At 33.3% G+C, this 20,133-nt stretch overlaps 1 protein-coding gene and 1 long non-coding RNA gene across 2 annotated transcripts; both read left to right on the plus strand.

Moving 5' to 3' along the window:
* Positions 1-4,140: 4,140 nt before the first annotated feature.
* Positions 4,141-7,061, plus strand: LOC108472638 (protein NRT1/ PTR FAMILY 3.1-like). The gene is made up of 4 exons (XM_053025713.1): positions 4,141-4,628; positions 4,727-4,944; positions 5,242-5,801; positions 5,915-7,061. The coding sequence occupies exons 1-4, from the start codon at positions 4,487-4,489 to the stop codon at positions 6,774-6,776; spliced, it is 1,782 nt and encodes a 593-aa protein (XP_052881673.1). The 5' UTR covers positions 4,141-4,486; the 3' UTR covers positions 6,777-7,061.
* Positions 7,062-18,116: 11,055 nt separating this feature from the next.
* LOC128290335 (uncharacterized) lies at positions 18,117-19,929 on the plus strand. Its single transcript, XR_008280082.1, has 2 exons — positions 18,117-18,287; positions 19,658-19,929. It is a non-coding gene; the product is annotated as an uncharacterized LOC128290335 (long non-coding RNA).
* The last annotated feature ends 204 nt before the right edge of the window (positions 19,930-20,133 follow it).

Raw genomic sequence — 20,133 nt, forward strand, 5'->3', positions numbered from 1 at the left:
GTTTTAGACCTCGTAGGTCTATATTAGGGTTGTTAAGAGGAAGTTTGAAAGTTTTAAAAATTGAGCAAGATTTTATGACCCAAAAATGTTTATATGTATGTGTTTAAGTTCGGTAACACCTTGTATCCTATTCCAATGTCGCACTCGGGTAAGAGGTGTTACACTTATGAAGTTTTAGAGAGAGTTGAACTAGTGGTGTACAGGTTGGCCTTACCTCTTGAGTTATCGAAGATCCACAATGTGTTTCATGTATCAATATTGAGAAGGTATAAATCCAATCTTGATCATGTTGTACAAATTGAGGAATTAGAGGTTGAACTAAACCTGTCATGTGAAGAAGAACCTATTTGTATTCTTTCCAGGAAAGTAAAGTAGCTGGGTAATAAAAAAATTCCCTTGGTTTAAGTGTTATGGAGGAATCATAGTACTAAAGAAGTTACTTGGGAAAGAGAAAGCCTAATGAAAGATTAGTATCCTCAGTTATTTCCAGGTATGAATTTTAGAAACAAATTTCCTAAGTTGGGGATAGTTGTGACTTCCAGCCTGACAAATTCCTAGTATCCAGTTATTGTTGTTGATGTATGGTATTTAGAGTAAATTCTTAGTGGGTAAGGTGTTAGATTGGCTAAGTACATAAATTCCATGAATACGCCTTTGGGTAAAGTTTGAGTTTGGCGAGCTTGCTGGTTTGGTGATCTCTTTTATAGAGTACTCGCCACCCCAGTTGTTAGAGGATTATGTTAAGTCCTTAGTTTGAAAGAACTATTTATTATTTCATTATTATATTATTATTTTTGTTGAACAATTTAGTTAGACAAATGAAAATTAGTTAGAAGAGAACTAAGTTACTGTAGTCGATAAGACTCACATTTATGATGAGAGAGAAAATGCTTAGTCACAGGAATCGAGGGGGTTTAGTGGGATAATCTGACTTATCCACTAAACCTACCTTCCATGTTTATATGTATAAAGTTAGTATTGGCTTCTTGAGCAAGTTTTACGTTTTTTATTGCATTTATATTTTCTTCTCAAATTTTCTCTACACCTTTTCTCTTGGAAAACCTAAGACTTGAGGCTTGCTTGAAGATTTGGGTTCGTTGTACTCAGCCAACTCCCTCATTGTTTTAACATTTAGTAAACATCGATGAACTTTAGGCTATATTCATGGTTATTTATGTGACCTTGAAGTTGCCTGCTTTTGGGTCAGTTTAGAGTGTAAGGAAGAAAACTTCCCGATTTTGAGTTTTTTTCTAATGTTTTCTACAAGCTTGTTTAGTTTTTTGGTATAGTGATCTAATAAGTTTAACTATCTATATTATGGTTTAAGACACTTCTGAAGGCTCTTGAGATAAGGGCAAATGTCTTGTTGTTTAAACTTGCTGCATTTTCTGGTGAGTTCCTTCTTACTTCCATATGTGTGTGTAATGCCTTTGTTTATAATTTTGTTCATGGTAAGTATCCACATTCTATAAAGATGATATGTTTGCACATGAGTGATGGACGTTCATTGTTATTACTTTGAGTTGGTTTGTTTGTGTAAATGGAGTAAGGACCCCTTTTTCGTGTCTAAGCCAATACCATTTTCTTTTGCAATAAGCAATATTGATTAAATAAGGAAAATGAATTCATGACGTTACTTTCAATGAAATAATATCATACACAATAAATATGGACTATTAGCAGCTCAACATCAGAATCAAGATCCAATCTAAAGTTCTTAATCTAAGAGATTGCATTGAGAAATTTCGATCCAAATAAATTACTAATATTTGAATTCGCTAGCATTTTTTTTTATTTGAATTCGCTAGCATTTAATATTCATTAACGGGGTATATATTCATCAAGTAGTCAACATAACCCAAATATAAGATTTAATAAATTGCCAACACCTAAATATAGAATTTACCTCCTACAAATTTGGTGGGTAGGAAGTGGGCACTCCTCGATGCCAAATTTCCAATTTTTTTTTAACACTTTATACTACATTTAACTTAATCATCCGTTGAATGTGTTCATTTATCGTGCAAGAATGGTACTTATAGGCACTTATGCATTGTTGAATACTGATTTTTCTTCTCTCTCTCTCTTTTTTTTTTTTCCCTCGATTATCATTAATCCAATTTTCCTTAATTACCATTAATTAGTTTGAGTCCAATTTTTCGTTAATAATCATTATTCCAATTTCTCCATAATTGTTTTAACAATATTAGAGTGAACATAAACATCAAAATTTTATTGCCGTGTATAACATTATTATGAAACATTTATATATTTGACTACAATAAAATGAATCAAGAAATTTTAAGAAATATGATAATAAATATGAATTTTATAAAGTAATTTAAATGGTAAATTGATAATTATAGAATTTTACTTTGTTTTGCTTATCATTATAAGTAAATAATTAAAACATTGGCTTAATATAACATTTGGTACTGAACTTGACACTTTTGCTCAATTTGGTACTTAAAATTTTTTTGGCACAATTTGGTATTGGAACTTGGCACTTTTTCCTAATTTGGTACTTAAACTTTTTTTTGGGCCAATTTGGTACCTAAACTTAGCATTTTTTTAATTTAGTACTTAAGCTTTTTTTAGGTTCAATTTGGTACTTAAATTTATTAAATGTAATACAAATTACGTAAAATAGTAACGGTGTTAAATTTTTTATGCTACAAAAATATTGTCAATATTAGAAGAAATTCATGTTAAAAAAAGGTATTGGGCTATGCTCAATGAATTAATATTAAATAAGAAAAATAATTTTAAAATCCCAAATTAAAAGAAATACATTATTTTCAATTAGTAAAACAATTAATTAAGTAAATAAAACTAAAAGTAATTGAACATATAAAATACAAAAATATCATATCATCTGTTACATGTTGGTCATGTATTGATTATTTTGCTACTTCATAAAAAATAATATTATTAATATATTGGAGTAATTTGTAAAACGTTTACAAGTACCAAATGGAAAAAAGGTACTAAATTAGGAAAAAGAATCAAGTTCAAGTACCAAACTGGACTCTCAAAAATAAAAAGTGTCATATTTAGATACTAAATTAGACACCAAAATTTTAAGTACCAAATTAGAAAAAATCAAATTCAGGAATTAAATATTATATTAAGCCTAAAACATTCTTCTATTTACTTATTATTGAATTTTTGCTTTGCTTACCACATATATTGTAGTCTATGCATATATACGTTGATTATGGTTTGAAATTTTTCTATATATATTTTCATATTTACAGTTATAATTAACTCACCTCATATAATTTACTTACTATAAAACTTACAACTAAAAACTAAAATTCTCAAAAGATTAAAACCTCAATTTTCACCGACATAACCGAAACCTGCTAAAGCAATGTCATCTTTCGGCCCTTAATTTATTTTCAAAATTGGACACAGAATTAGATGAGAAAATTTATGGTTTTCAGATTTTTGGACTCTCCCTGCAATTATAAATTTATTTATTTATATATTACCCCATATGTTGAGCTAGCATTTCACCAGTTAAAACCTCTTACATAAATTGATTTTTTTTAAATATGAATAAATACAACTAGATTCTCCAGTTTCCTATTTGGCTATCAATTTTTATTAAACAACTTGACTCAATAAATGACTTTTTATTTTGGATTCATCGTTTAATTAGATAAATATTTATACACATAAGGATATTATTAAGGGTATAACAAAAAAGGAAAAAGAGAAGAAAGTCTTGTTCTTCTTTTTGAAAGGAAAGAAAATCTTGTGAACTTAACAAGGCTATCTAATTATCAATAAGGCAACCAACGTGGAATTGTTGTGAACTGTAATTGAATGGCTGTAATATTAAAATTCAAAAATTCTCATTATCCAATGTGTAGGTAGAAAAACTTTTAGAAATCAAAATTAAATTTTAATTTTTATGACACTTTAAATAGTTTATATTTTTATAATTTTAAAAATTAAATTAAATTTTATCACTTTTAAATTAGGTCAAAATATAATTTTATTTTTATTAATTTAAAATTTTAAAAAATTTAAAAGTTTGAAATGAATTTTTTCCGTCCCTGCCACTCTCCTTGTTTTTATGGATTTATAAAATAAAATAAAAACAAAATTATACGTTTCGATAATTAATAGACCCTAAATCGACCGTCATTTGCTCATTTCTCAAACATGATATCAAGTGTGCAGTTTCGTGAGTGAGTCATTCTCCCATCCAAATAATGCAAAGTGAACACAAGAGAACAAAGACAAAAAGTGTCTACTATATAAGCTTTAGTCCAAGGAAGGCAAGGTTAGTCTCGAAGAAAGAGTCTCTTGTTTCTGTTGCTGCTTTGTTTGACCTTTACAAGTTAAGTTTCTGTTTTCTTTTCTTCACCCTTCTGACTAAAGTTCACGCTCAAGGGCCAATCGCATTTATGGTATCAAATTTCGCATTGGAGAAGTAGGGCAGCCTTCAAAACATTGAGCTTGCTAGCTGATTTTTATGGAAAACCACAGCATGGCGACTGCAACTCCGGAAAACAAAGACAGCTTTGCTACTTCCGGAAATGCCGATGATAAGCAGAGCAAGGCATTTGTCAATAATAACGAAAAGGGTGGAATTAAGACGATGCCCTTCATCTTAGGTAAGCTTTTTGACAACTGTTGGAATCCTAGATTATTTATTTATTTATTTATTTATTTATTTCTCGTATGGCTAATTGCTTCATCGTGTATGTTCCAGTAAACGAGATATGCGAGAAATTGGCAATGGTGGGATTCAGTAAAAACATGGTTAACTACTTGACACAGCAGCTTCATATGCCCTTAACAAAAGCAGCCAACACCGTGACCAACTTCAATGGTACCTCGAGCTTGACGCCATTGCTTGGGGCTTTCATTGCTGATTCCTATGCTGGAAAATTTTGGACCATCACCATCGCAACGGCCATATACCTAGCAGTATGAATGGTTGCCTTTTTCCATAGAGATTTTCCGTTCTGAATACTAAGGGTTTTCGATTTACCTACCTGTGTGCGTAGTTGGAGGACAAGAAGCATCAATTTTACAGTTTACTTATATAGTCGGAACTTTCCAAGAAATGATTCAATCTCTCTTTTTAGTAAAAAAAGCAAGGGTCTAATATTGACTAAATTAATTAGACTGATTTTCCATAAAAGAAAAATTAATTAGATTGACGGTCTCTTGTCTGTTAAAAAAACTACAATCTGATCTCATCTGATCTGATGATGTGAACAGGGAATGATAGTCCTAACACTCTCAGCAGCACTGCCACAGCTACGGCCACCGCCATGTGCAGGTGACCAAGTTTGCCAAGAAGCCAATGGGAGTCAAACGGCTGTTCTCTACCTGTCTCTTCTATTCGCAGCCTTAGGATCAGGCGGGATCCGGCCATGCGTGGCGGCGTTTGGCGCAGAGCAATTCGTTGAGGAGGATCCTACGCAGCCTAAGAAAACGTGGGTCTTCTTTAATTGGTATTACTTTGCATTGGGAGCCTCAATATTACTGGCATCAACGGTGCTTGTGTATATTCAAGACAATGTAGGATGGAGCTGGGGTCTTGGAATTCCTACCTTAGCCATGGCTTTGTCCATAATTGTATTCCTCATTGGTTACCCTCTTTACCGAAATCTGGATCCTGCCGGAAGTCCCTATACTCGTGTCTTACAGGTCTCTGTTGCCGCTTTTAGGAAGAGAAAGATTCCCTTGATTTCTGATCCAAAGTTTTTGTATGTCAACGAGGAGCTCGATGCATCCATTTCCACAGACGGTCTGCTTCACCATACAAAGCAACTCAAGTAAGTTGCCACTTGCCTGCCCTGATTTCATATCATATGATTTAAATTTATTCAGTTTCTATTGAAAATCTAAACTCGTACTTCTATTCTAACTGACTAATCCACCTGTGTAGATTTCTGGATAATGCTGCCATTGTCACTGAAGAAGATAGTCTCAAGTCATCAGAAAAACCCAATTTCTGGATACTCAACACCGTCCATAGAGTTGAAGAACTAAAATCTATATTGAGGATGCTACCAATTTGGGCAGCTGGTATTCTATTTGCCACATCCAGTGCTCAACAGAACACATTTTCATTGCAACAAGCCAACACAATGGAAAGACACCTGACCAAGTCTTTTGTAATTCCCTCTGCTTCCATGTCTGTCTTCGGCATGTTATCAATGCTCGTCACTATAGTCTTATATGATCGCCTATTGGTTCGTGTTGCACGGAGGATCACAGGCCTTGAACGGGGCATAAACTTTTTGCAGCGGATGGCCATTGGCTTTTTCATCGCAATAATAGCAACTATGGTCGCTGGATTCGTTGAAGTGAAGAGAAAGCATGCAGCCTCGGCTAGTGGCCTAATTGACAGCCCCGAATCTACAATTCCCATCTCAGTATTTTGGCTTGTTCCGCAGTATAGCCTTCATGGCATTGCCGAGGCGTTCATGGTAATTGGCCACCTCGAATTTTTCTATAACCAAGCTCCCGAGAGCATGAGGAGCACCGCCACTGCTTTGTTCTGGACATCCATATCCGTTGGGGACTACACAAGCACACTTTTGGTTACGCTAGTCCACAAGTATTCCGACTGGCTTCCTAATAGAAACTTGAATGAGGGGAAGTTGGAGTATTTCTATTGGTTGCTCACACTTTTGCAAGCTCTAAACATTGTATACTACTTAATATGTGCAAAATTTTATACTTTCAAGCCTCTCAGCCACAAAACAGAACATGTTGAGGGGGTTGAACTCACTACCCAGGTTTAACTGCGTCTTTCCCTTAGCACGAGAAAGGAACAGTCTTATATATATGTATTGTATAAAACTTAATTAGCTTGTACAAGAAACTTGAATTAGATTTTCAATAAGCAGGTATATGCTGGCAACGAAGACCTTGAGCCTTGTTTGTTTGTTTGTTGTGCTTCTCCTCGTTCATGCTTCATGCGTTTGATGGTGTAGATGTCTACATGGGATAAAAGTATCATGGATTGTATTTTACCCCTCTATTAAAAAATAATAAATTAATCATTGTATGTTAGAAAAAAGTACAAATTGATCATTTGATTAAAAGTTTCATCCATATATTGTTAAGTGATTAGTTGACATATTTTCTTTTCCACCGACCCTGCTTTATTATGGATTTTTAATTTTGAAAACCAATATCGCTTCTATATATGTTGGATACATCCATTTCCGCTCCGTTCCATCCCATCCCGCTTCGTTTAAATTTTATTTTTGCTACTTATCTTTAAAATTTTTAATCATTTTAAAGTCAAGTAAAATATTTAAATATAATTCTTCAAAAAGTTTATTTAAACCTAAAACATAGGTTCACATTACTACATTTTTACCCTTTTAATAATTAAATATATACAAAAATAAAATGATAATTTCATATAATGGAATAGAGTAAGGCAAGATAAGTAATTATTATAACTGCTTTATACTAACTGTCCAAAACAAAAATCCACCCTAGCCCTGCTCCACATCTACTTTCCAAAAGAAAAAAATTCACTCCATTCGAAGCAGATTGGTTCAAAATCCATTTGACGATTTGGGTTTCGCCATCTTTAAGATAAAGTAAAAGTACTATAGAGGCCCACGTGCTAAAATTCGGATTATATTTTGTCCATTTACTCAAAAAAGAGCAAATTGGTTCTTACATGTTAGATCAAAGTGCAAACTAGTCATTTTGTGAAAAGTTCAACCAATCTACTTTTAAATGATGAGAAGACTAACAGAGTAACCGGATAGCGACATATTGTATGTCATGTGTGCCTCATATTGATGTGACACATTTTGCCACATCAATAAATATTTAAAATTAAAAATCTTAAAAATAAATAAAATTTTAATAATTATTTTAAGAGAATAGAAGATTATTTAAAGTTTATTAAATTTTATAAGAAATTATAAATTATTTTGAACTATTTAATGATTATTTAAAGAATGTCAAAATGAACTTAGATAAATGGTTGTCTAGGTTCAAGTGAGCCTAAACAACCATTTATTTGGGTTCATTTTCGAGTTGTTTCTAAATAATTATTAAAAATTATACATATTTGTGTATGTATATTTTGAATTCTTTAAGCGCATGTATATATATAATTTTAAAATTTTAATCATTATTTATAAATTCTTATAATTCTTAATAAATTTTAAATAAGTTTTTTTATAATTCTCTGTGTTTTTTTTATTTTGAAAAAAAATTGTCTATGATGAAATGAATCATGAAAATCATATGTTTAGGCTCATTTTGGATGTGGTTGTAAAAATAATTATAAAAAATTATTTATTTTTAGGATTTTTTTAATTTTTTAAAAATATTATCACATCAACATGATGTACATGTGACACGCTGTGTGTTAATGGTTGGTTCTTTTGTCAGCAACAAAAGCATTTAACAGTAAAAATAAATGAAATTTTTAACAAAATGATCAGTTTGGTTAATGCATTGTGAAACTAACTAAAAATTTGTCTAAGGTAAGCGCACTTACCAATTAATAGTATAGTTACGATAAGGAAAGATATCGTTCCCACGAAGACTAAAAGTACTAGTAATTACCGTATTTCTATTATTTAACCAAATAATTCGAGTGATTGAATAAGAACTAAAACTAATAAACATGGCAAAGAACATATCACGAAAATAATTGATTAACAACTAATAATCGACACAACATTCAGGAAAAAAATCACTTAGATTTCATTTGTCACTATCAATCTAAATTACGCAATTTCTTTACTTAATATCTTGATTCGTAAAAATCCCTACATTATGCTAATATCTTTTTTGAGCATAAGAGCAACTAACTCTAGGTTTATTAATTGAAATTTCTTTCTAACTAAAACTCTTATTATCGCATTAACTCATGTCATAGATTCCCCTATTAGATTTGATTCTAATTCGATAGATTTATGCCGTCCTATTTCTAGGATTGCATGTAACTTTACTCAACTATGTAAGATCTACTCTTAAATAAGGTCTATTCAACCTCCGACTTAAGCACATCGAACATGGGTCAATATTTTACAAATATTAAACCAAGAGTTTAGCACACATAATTGAGAACAATCAATTAAGTATTTATTGTGTAAAATAAAAATTAAATTACAAAATTCATCATAAGGCTCATCTCCCCTAGGTATTTAGAAAATTAGTCCATGCTTGAAAATAAAAACAACCAAGAGACAGTATAATCGAAAGAAATAAAGAAACTCATGATAACTTCCTAAGAAATCAAATGATAATCTTTAATCTTGACGGAAATCTGCTTCAAAGTCAGCTTCAATGGTGTTTTTCGAATTGTTTTCTTAAATATTCTCTTATGGTTTCCTCCTATCTTCTTATTTTTGTTATATATACATCTTAGAATGCCTGAAAAATCTAAAAAACGTGATTTCCCACAATTCAGTTTGAAATCTTGTGAAATCGACACAGTCATGTGAAATGGTTCAGCCCGTGTGACTCCTGCAGCTTGCTTCGATGCTTCGATTTTCACTTGTTTTTCGCTCTTTTTGCTCCGAAGTGCTCTATTAAGCATTAAAACATGAATTTAAATGATTAGGAGTATAAAGTTTACAATTAAAATCGGATAATCATCCAAAAATACGTTAAGAATGAGGTTAAAACATATTATCTTTAACACTTATCATTGATCTTTAATTATACATATATGGACTACTTTGCCATTTTTTTAGTAGAGGGAGAAAAATACAACTAGACTTTTAATATAGGGGCCTCCATGGTGCTTTTATCTAATCCTAGTCATCCTTTAATTTTAGATAACTTATATAAAAAAATTGAAAAAGTCAAACTATCGCTTATCACCATATATGGGCGAAGTTTTGCATGAAAAGGTCAATTTTTATTTATATTTTATATAAAAGGATTAATTTATCTATTCTTTTAATAGAATGAGCAAAATATAAGTCACCTCTTAATACAAAAAATTACCATAATAATTTTACCAGGAGAAAAGCTTTCCGAGTAGACTAACAGGTTTTCATATTCGAAAGAAACATGAAGTATATTAAATCCCAATAATTTTATTTTAGATTATCATTCAAACAGTTGTGTAAGACCCAAATTTTACTCGGGGCCCAATAAAACCAAACCCAAATATAACCAAATAAATAACCCATTTACAATATTAAATAGCCCAATTTACATCAGACCCTAGCCCAAATAATAGCCCACTTGCTTAAGGTTTTTTTTCAGCAGTAAACCCTTCCCAAGATGCAGCCACCAAAGTTCACCAAGATGCCCCCCCGCCTTGGCCATCACGCACCACCCACACCGACACACACGCAACAGGACAAAACAACAACAAGAGAAAGCATGCGAGGGATGGGGAAAGAATAAACAAAAGAACGAAAAAAAAAAATAGGAGATGAATGTTTCGTAGATCGGCTTTAAAAAAGCCAAAATCTATCATTTGTAATGGAGGGGGATTTTTTGATATTTCGATGGGAGAAGGGATTGTATTTTAGGGGGGATTTTTAGAGAGGAATCGATTGTATTTTGGGGGGGGGATATATATATATATTTTTTTCGGAGATAATACAAAGTTCAAGAGTAAATCAAGAATCGGAACTAAGTTTTGAAAGGTGATTTTTCATTTTTTTTTTTGGAATTTTCTCTTGATTTGGATTTCCTTTGTTCTGTTTCCTTTTCAAATTTTTTTTAAAACGGTTTTTTTAAAAAAAACAAGAGAGGGAGAGAGGGGACTTACCGACAAACTCACGACCTCGGCTCGCCGGATCTCCGATGAGGGTGGCGCATGCCTAAGAGAAAATTTGAGAGCTTTCTCTCTGTTTTTCTTTAAGGAAAATAAGAGAGATGATGGGTAATTTTTTTTTTTTTTAGTTTTCAAAAAGGGGTGTTCAATGTTTTAAAAATAAAAAAATAAAAAAGTAGGCTTCATTTGTTTTTTTTCCCCTCAAAAGTAGAGCCTGGGGAAGTGGAAAAGCTGACCGTGCATTCAAGGGATGGAAATGTGCACATTTCTTTTAAATGGGAAATTTTCGCGATTAGTCCCTATCCTGGGTGCCTACGTTCAATCAAGTCCTTTTTTTGTTTTCTTTAAATGCTTTCAAATTACCCCGGAAATTTGCGCCCAAACCCCTCCCCCCTTACCCACGTGTGCATTTTGGTCCCCTTGTATCCTTTTATTCTGTTTTCACTCCAGAATTTCATTTTTTAATTCAATTAAGCCCTATTTTGTTTATTTTAGACACTTTTATCACAATTTTTTTTTGGTATTATTATTAATCTATTATTACTATTTTTTTTAATATCATTTTTTAAATTATTTTCCTATTATTTATTATACTATTTTTTACACTATTATTTATTATACTTATTATATCATTTTCATTATTTCTTATTTCTTTTCATCTAATTTAATCAATTGGAGTTAAGTTTCACATTATTATATTATTTATTTATTTATATATTTGTTATATGCTTCATATATATATATATATATATATATATAAAATAAAACTAATTATTTTATGTACAAATTGTCATTATATGTATCACATTACTTGTTATATTATTTTTGTTTTACTAATAATCATTTTTTTCTGTACTATTTCTTTTTATATACATATTTTATAATAATTTTAAATATAGTTTATTATACTTATTATATTTTATTTATCATGACGACGAGACTCGATATTTGGCAATTCGCGGAATAGTGCCCTAACGTGTTGGGTTGCAATTTCTCATTTGCTCAAAATAATCGAATATTCCTTTAGGTTTTCACTCATGTTTATTAAAAACCTTTCAATACAAAGGATGTTCGATGTTTGGCAATTTGAGGATCGTGCCCTATCGTGTTGGGTTGCGCTTTTTCATTTGTTCTAAACAATCGAAGATTCCTTCGAAATTTCATTCACGTTTTCTAAAAACCCTTTAAAACGAAAGAAGTGTTCGATGTTTGGCAGTTCGGGGAATAGTGCCCTATCGTGCTGGGCTGCAATCTCCCGTTTGTCCAAAATAATCCAATATCTCTCCGGAATTTCACTTGTATTTTCCAAGGTGAGGCAATGGTCAATGTTTGGAAATTCGAGGAATCGTGCCCTATTGTGCTGGGTTTCGATTTTTCATTGGACTAAATAGTTGAGCATCCTTTTATGATTTTATAATTATAAATTTTCGGATGTTGAAACAGGAAGATTTTTGGTAACCAACACAGGTTATTCAAATGTTATTAAAAAAGAACCACATTTGAAAAACATTTCAATTTTAGACATAAGGACAATATTTAATCGATTTGGTACCAATTTTGGGTGTAGTGAGGGTGCTAACCCTTCCACATACGTAACCGACTCCCGAGCCCATTTTCTAAAATTTTCGTAGATTAGTAAACCAAAATGTTTTATTAAAAAAACCCAAATTTCTAGGTGATCCGATCACACCTAAACAAGAAAAGATTGGTGGCGACTCTATTTTCGCTTTCCAAAAAGTCGATCCATCATTTTTAAATCGAAATAAAAAATGGTTTCGACAGCTTGGCGACTCCACTGGGGACAATAAGAGAGTCAAGCCGCAAAATTGATTATTTTCTGTCCTTTTGTCGAAAATTTAAAATTTGGTTTTTAACAGATGATCCTTTTACTTCATTTGTTTTGGTTCAAGTCCTATAGAATACTTTTGCATTGCATCGCATGACTGTTGTGGTCACACCTTTTAAGTGGGAGTGAGAAACTATGCTTTCGTGAGGTTTTCACCTCCGCATGGGCTAGGGGATCGCTTCCGGAATACATCTGTACTTATGTCTTCGTGAGGTTTTCACCTCCGCATGGGCATAAGGAAATGTATTCCCCTGAACTGAACTCGGTCTGTATGAGCCTTTTAATGGGTGAGGATCGAGGAATCTGCTGGTTCAGGTACCCTTACTCTAGAACCAAACCACATATAGAGAGACCTAGGAGCCTACCCTAGGTAGAGCCACTCCAAACCCCTAGTGGTCACCCGAATTGCTTTATTTGTTATTTATTCTGCACTAACGTGTTTTGTTTTTTTGTTTATAATTGCATTGTATACATCATCCTAGGAAGGAGGTGTTGATTCATATTTGATTGCTAAATAGAACAGTTTGTCATAAGAAAACAATTTTTTTGATAAAGTGGATTATAACATGGTTGTCTAAATATGGTCCAAGTGAATACATGAAAGAAGGCTGATAGTCTGTGAAGAAATACAAGACTTTGCTTCATTGCCTGAAGACAGAAACTGACAAAGCTTATTCGAGAGCTGTCATGTCTTGACTTTCTTAAAGGAGATGAAAAGTATCATAGAAATAAGTGAGCAACGAGTCGCAGCCTGGATCAAGCAAAAAAAGGAGTTAATATAGACATCTCTTGGAGAATTCGTCAGACTCGACCATAAGATCCAGATATGAAGAGGAAGAAAGGTGTCTTCACTTGGAATATGAGAGAAAGACCGTATATGTAGTCCGTTTTATGTAAAGGAATTTGTTTTCTAGAAAAGTTGTTCTAATGAAATTAAATTCAGAATCAATGTCTTCCTTTCTTTTTGCATTCATGCATTTGCATTACATTACATCAAAGAAAAGAATGTGTTGATTCGAAGTTCGATTCCTAAATAGAATAGTTTGTCATAAGGAAACAAATTTCTTGATAAAGTGGATTATAGTGCGGTCGCCTGAATATAGTCTGAGTAAACACGATGAGAGAAAGCTGGTAGTTCACGGAGGAATACAGATGTAATTTCTAGAGATTCAAGCCAACGAAGGCATGACGAGAGAAAGCCGGAAGTCCACGAAGAAATACATGACTTGATTTAATTGCCAACGAAGATTATCCAAGAGCCGAAACTTTTTGATGAGTATCATGGAGATAAGCGAGCAAGAGATCGAGGCTCAGATTAAGCAGTAAGGAGCTAGCAAAGGCATCTTTTGGAGAATTTACAGGGTTCAACCATGAAGAAAATATCAGCGTTTACTTGGACTATGAAGGGCAATACCACATATGTAATCTATTTTCATGTAAAAAATCTATCTTCTAGAAAAATTATTCTAATAGAATTAAATTTAGAATCAACGCCTTCCTTTCTTTTGCATTCATTTCATGCATTTGCATTGCATTGCATTATTTTGCATTAGACTTTCCCTAAAAGGACCCTAATTAGGTAAAATTATCCCAGTTAACTTGGAAACCGAAAAAAGTCAAATGACTAGTCATTTTTACGTTACACGATAATGAACAAAGAGTTGTAATGCCTTGAACAAGTCAAAAGCCTGAAAGGAATATCGAGGAATTGCAATGATATATCCGAAAAGGGAACTGAGGAATAAAAGTCTCCAAACTTTTGCATATTTGGGAGTGTTTTGAACAATGGGACTGTGGAAGAGATCCCTGTATTTTTAGAGCTAATCTAGAGTAATATTCAAAACACGTTTGTTGCTTTAAGCCTAGAAGCAACAAAAGTCCTTTTGTGAAATAGGCTTGTGTCCTAAATCTTTGTTTCAATAAATGCATCTTTGTGAGCAAATATTCTCTTGTTTCATTTCATACTATACGAATAATTGTTCTTAGATTCTTTTGTTCTTTGAAATTTATTTCAAATATTCATTTATTCATAATCATACCATACAAATAATCATCCTTAGAATTATTTATTCTTTGGAATCTGCCTTCGTACCTACAATAGGTCCCCAGATATCAATGATGTAAGCGACGCTGTCACCGACTCTGAGTCTTCATCTGAGCAAAATATGAGCCTAAAGGAATCTCAACACTTTGAAGATGACAGAGATGTAGCCTATCTCTTAATTTGTTAAGGACGGTAGAATAAGATTAAAAAAGGGGACCCTACCCTACAAAGAGTCAGTGGTCAGCAAGCCTAGGACAAGAGAAAGAGGCAAACATTGGAGTCTACATCGCTACAAAGACAAAGAGAGACGTTGTTGGCTCATTTCCAAGAATTTAAAGATTTTCGCATGATTGAATCGAGATATGCCTAAGCTACTAAGACGTGAAGATGCTATGGGGTGTTCGAAAAGCATATGATAATGGTTTTTGATGGTCATGCTAATCATGAGGTTCGGGTACTGCTAGTCCACCATGGAAGGGGATTGCATCAGTTATACCATAAATGCTGGATTAAGGAAGACAAGATTTATGTGCCTCATCCATTTTTCACAGACTTTTACATATGTGGGGCATGGATGTTAAGGGATTGATCTCATCAAAAGTTTCAGGTCAACACCGATTCATCCTTGTGGTTGTCAGTTACTTCACTAAGAGGGTGAAGGTAGCTTCATATGTCGATATTACAAGGTCGATAGTTATCAAATTCAAAATTAAAAAAAAAACCAAAAAAACACAAAAAAAAAGAAGAAGAAAACAAAACAACAAAAAAACAAAAAACAAAAAAATGCCAAAAAGATTATATCTAACTGCACAATGTCAAAAGTTCGTAGTCTGTTCGAAGATCAGACACCATATCACAGTGCAGCAAAGGTAGCAAAAAAATCGTGGAAGATAACTGAGACTTGTAAAGATTGGCATAAGGAAGTGACCTTTTTACCCTTTATCCTTATCGAACGTCGGCCAGGACCTTAGTTGGGGTAACACATTGCTCATTGGTTTATAAGGATAGAATTGGTTTTAAAGATGAGATTCCTTTTCTCCGAGTCTTGCCAGAGCTGAAGTTGGATAAGACAGAATGGATCCAATCCTGATAGGATCAATTGAATTTGAAAAGAGAAGGTCGAAAGCTATCTTTCGAAGTCCAATGCACCGAAAATTGATGCAAGCTATGACAAAAAGTTTTGTCCTAGAGAATTCCACGAGGGGAACCTAGCGCTGAAAATATACTTTTTATATAAAAGGACTTCAGAGGAAAGTGGACCAAATTGGGAAGGACCTTATGTAGTGAAGAAGGCCTGTTCTAGAGGAGCATCAATTCTAGTCGAAATGGATAGTAAAAATTTGCCCGACCTTGTGAATTCAGATTTTGTTAAGAAGTGTTTCACCTAGAAAGTGAAAAGCCAGGGCGAAACCCCGCAAATGGAGCCTTGAGACTAAAAGGGATTCGAGTTGAAAACCCGAAAAGGGCAGCTCAAATTTGGATCAAAGTAGGGCATACATTAGTCTTGCTATGCCTAAATTAAAAATGAAGAAGTATGCTACGTCTTGGGCATCGACAAAGTACTCCGGATCCCCTAACACATATTGAGCTCAGAAAGGTCCTCAAGAAGTTAGTACAGAGAAACTCAGGTTGCGATATCTGGGGCATCTAGCTTCCATTTTGCCCGTTTTGAATTTGTTATCTTTGATTCTTCTCAAGATATGTCCAAATAAATTTTCTTCTTATTGTATTGCTATCTTTGATTAAATCATTCGTTTTGAGTTGATTTCCTTCTTATTGCATTTGCAACCTTTGATTAATTCATTTCGAGCTATGCTCCCAATCAATTTCCTTCTTGTCCATTGTTTTGATATTTTTCAAGTATTTTTGCATTGAAATAATGATTAATGGACCAATAATACTTGCACAAAAGAAGTTCTGCATATTACTTTGGGAGCTTCTAAATAGTACAGGAGCCTGAAACAGGGCCATTATTCAGAACTCACCGAGCGGAAAGGTTGGAAACATTCAAGCCCAAATTGAAATTATCTCATTGGGTTTTCTGTCAAAGATATTGGTTGAGCAGAAAAATTACATTGGTGATATAATCCCGACAAAGAACAAGCAATGAGATTATTCTCGAGAAAAAGGAAAATGGTATTCTGTATTCATACAGATATCAGGCATATACATTTGTTCATTACAACTAAGGAATGGTGTAACAGATCAAATTGATTGAAGATGACGCAAATCCTATACCTCTGATGTAACACCCCGAACCCGAGACCATCGCCGGTGTCGGACACGAGGGGTTAACAAGCCAAGTTCACATGTTTTGCCCACCAATTTGACATTTCCAGTCAGGCTGGAAAACTGCGTCACCGTCGCCTTAAAAATCATATCTCGAGTTTCAAAACTCGGAAACTGGTTTCGTAAATTTTCCCTGAATTTAGACTCATATATCCATCCATGGATTTATTTCTAGAATTTTTGGTAGGGCCAATTGGTACAGTTTATTAGTTAAAGTCACCCATGTTACAGGGATCGACTGCTCTGACCTTCGCACGTTACAACTTGAATACCACTCCGTACAGGGCTTTAATACTGGTGCCGTTTGTTTCTAATGAAACTAGACTCAAAATGGAATCTGTACATATAAGGCATGACTCCTAATTCTTTCTGGATAATTTATAGCAAATTTTTAAAGTTGCGATAGGGAACCCAGAAACTGTTCTGGCCCTGTCTCACAATAGCTTTAATATCTCTTAACATGTAACTCCTATGACCATTTCGTTTCTTCCATATGAAAATAGACTCATCAAGGTTCATTTACATAGCTTATTCACTATTTAATACCATTCCTACAAATTTTGGTGATTTTTCACATTCACGTCACTGCAGCTGGCAGTATCTGTTTTTAAGGTAGGTCTTACCTATTTTGTAGTCTCCATGAACCAACTAGTCTTGCCATACATAGGTTCACATATGATCGTTTTAACCATGCCAATGGCTGATCATGGGACCAACATTCCCATTTCCAATCCATAGTCACATCATGACACCATATATATATATACAAACCGCAAATAGTCTAAGTTGATACTTGTAATAGCCCGATTTTGGGTCTAGTCGGAACAGTGGTTTCGGGACCACAAACCCGACGAGAAAAAAAAAATTATTTTTATTATATTTTTATAGCCTATAAATTTATGAAAATATTTCGTAAAAATTTCATTCGAAAATTTTGACGTTTGAGCACTCAATTTAGTCAAAAGGACTAAATTGTAAAAAGTGCAAAAGTTGAGTTCTTTATATATGAGGTGCCTAATTGTTATGAGTTTTAAATTGAAAGTCCTTATGTGACAATTATTCCTTTAATAAGTTAGTGAATGGATATTTGTTTGGTATTTTGAAATTTGGTTGAAATAAAAGGGTAATTTTGTAAATTAATTAAAATAATCTAATAAGACAAAAATGATAAAGCTATCATTTTTTTCCATTCTTTCTTCTTCAACCGTAGGAAAGAACTGAAAATGGCAGCCATGGATGAGCTCCATTCAGCCAAGCTTCTATGGCTTATATAGATGATGAAAATTGAGACTTGGACCTAGAACGGAAAGAAATCGATTTATGGACGAGTATGTCCTTTTCACATTTGTGGTATCGAGGTAAGTTCATGTGTAAATAACGTAGCATAATTATTATTTTAAATTATTGATGTTAAATATAGGATATGCTGATTCTTATCATGAAATATATGCTTTGTGGTTATTTTGAATAAAATGCAAATTAAGTGTATTATTTGTTAAATATAAAGTGCTACCGAGTATTGGTTTGGTATTTTATGGAAGATGGCAAGGAGATGTGTTCGAGGAAAATCCCGTTTGAACCTTAGGAATAGATTAGGATACAAGTGACATGTCACTAGAATGGTTGAGCATCCGAACTCGTTGAGTTGAGTCCGAGTTCACTTATGGATGTGGAATGTCCGAACTCGTTGAGTTGAGTCCGAGTTCGTGAGATGTAACTAGGCATCCGAACTCGTTGAGTTGAGTCCGAGTTCACTTATGGATGCGAACGCCCGAGCTCGTTGAGTTGAGTCCGAGTTCACTTATGGGCGGGTTACATGGTAGCTTGGCTACAAATATGGCACTTATGTGCAAATTATCCATGTATCCGAGTTATATTCCGATGTGTTCAACGGGTAAAAAAAATTTCTAGTGGAATGGAAGAACACTTAAGATGTAGGTGACGTATTGGTAAGTATTGTGAAATGGACATTTTGGACAGGTATGTACTTAACCCTCGGGTTGAAAATAGATACAACAACGATAAGGTGGTAAGATCATGAATGAGTAATTTAGCCTTGACAGATTTGAGTTACTGCAGTAGGGTAATTTTGAAAATACACTAAAAATAGTGGAAAATGAGTTAGAGGCAGAATAAAATATGAAATTAAAGCTTAATGAGTCTATTTTCACATGAAAGAAACACAGGAAGAAAAAGAATTCCATATTGTTTGATATTTGAATTCTTGTGAAACAGGGTCTGAATGAATTCGAGATCCCCTGTTCTAACTTTAGAAATTCACCAAAAATTGTACAAAAATTATTAAGAGTTATACCTTACATGAATGGATTCCTTATTGAGTCTATTTTTATGTTAAATAAACAGCATGGTCGTAGGAATTTTGTACAGGGAGAAATTCGGTTTGTAGTGCACAGGGGTCAGAGTGGTCATACCCTGAAACAGGGGATACTTTAACTAATAAACTGTACTATTTGGCTTAACCAAAAATTCTGGAAATTTTATGGAAGAAAGGAAAATAAGTCTAGTTTCAGGGAAAATTAACGGAACTTAATTCGGAGTTTCGTAGCTCCAGATATAAATAATTTAGTGACCGTTGCTCAGAAAGACAGCTTGTAGTGAACTTGAAAATATGTTGTAAACATTGATAAAACAAGTTAATGAGTTGCTTATTGTTTTCATATGAACTTACTAAGCGAAAGCTTACCCCCTTCTTTCCCATGTTTTCTAGAGTTCCAGGTTAGCTCGGGTTGGAAGCCGTCAGAGATATTATCACCCTATCGAGTTAACGTTATCGGAGTAAGTAAACTCAAGTGATTCGAGTCTATGGCATGTATAAGGTTTTAATGTGAGTATGTAATATTATGATTTAGCCAAAGGCATTGGCTTGTTATTAAGGTAGTATTAGTCATGTAAATTAGCCTATGTCGGCTAATGACGTTATGGGCCCATATGATTATTCTTATGCATTTATGTTATTATTTCTTGTGATGTGGCTTACAACATGTATGCCTAGAGATTGAATTGAGATTCATTGATGAGCTAGTAACTAATGCGAGATTAAGTGATTGGTAAATAGTTAATAATGCTTCATGAATGGTTTGTGATGTAATGATAGTTATGTCTAGTATGTGGTAATGATATGGGCAAATTCTATAATATTTATTACATAAGAAAATAACTTGAGCATATCATGTTTGTAGATGT

This window comes from Gossypium arboreum, chromosome 3 (assembly GCF_025698485.1).
Source record: "Gossypium arboreum isolate Shixiya-1 chromosome 3, ASM2569848v2, whole genome shotgun sequence".
Taxonomy (NCBI): domain Eukaryota; kingdom Viridiplantae; phylum Streptophyta; class Magnoliopsida; order Malvales; family Malvaceae; genus Gossypium; species Gossypium arboreum.

What these genes read in the sequence shown, in the direction of transcription:
- LOC108472638 (XM_053025713.1), top strand. Translation starts at nt 4,487, where the DNA reads ATGGAAAACCACAGCATGGCGACTGCAACTCCGGAAAACAAAGACAGC. An exon ending in CAACGGCCATATACCTAGCA is followed by an intron (nt 4,945 to 5,241) that starts GTATGAATGGTT and finishes TGATGTGAACAG; the next exon opens with GGAATGATAGTCCTAACACT. An exon ending in CACCATACAAAGCAACTCAA is followed by an intron (nt 5,802 to 5,914) that starts GTAAGTTGCCAC and finishes CCACCTGTGTAG; the next exon opens with ATTTCTGGATAATGCTGCCA.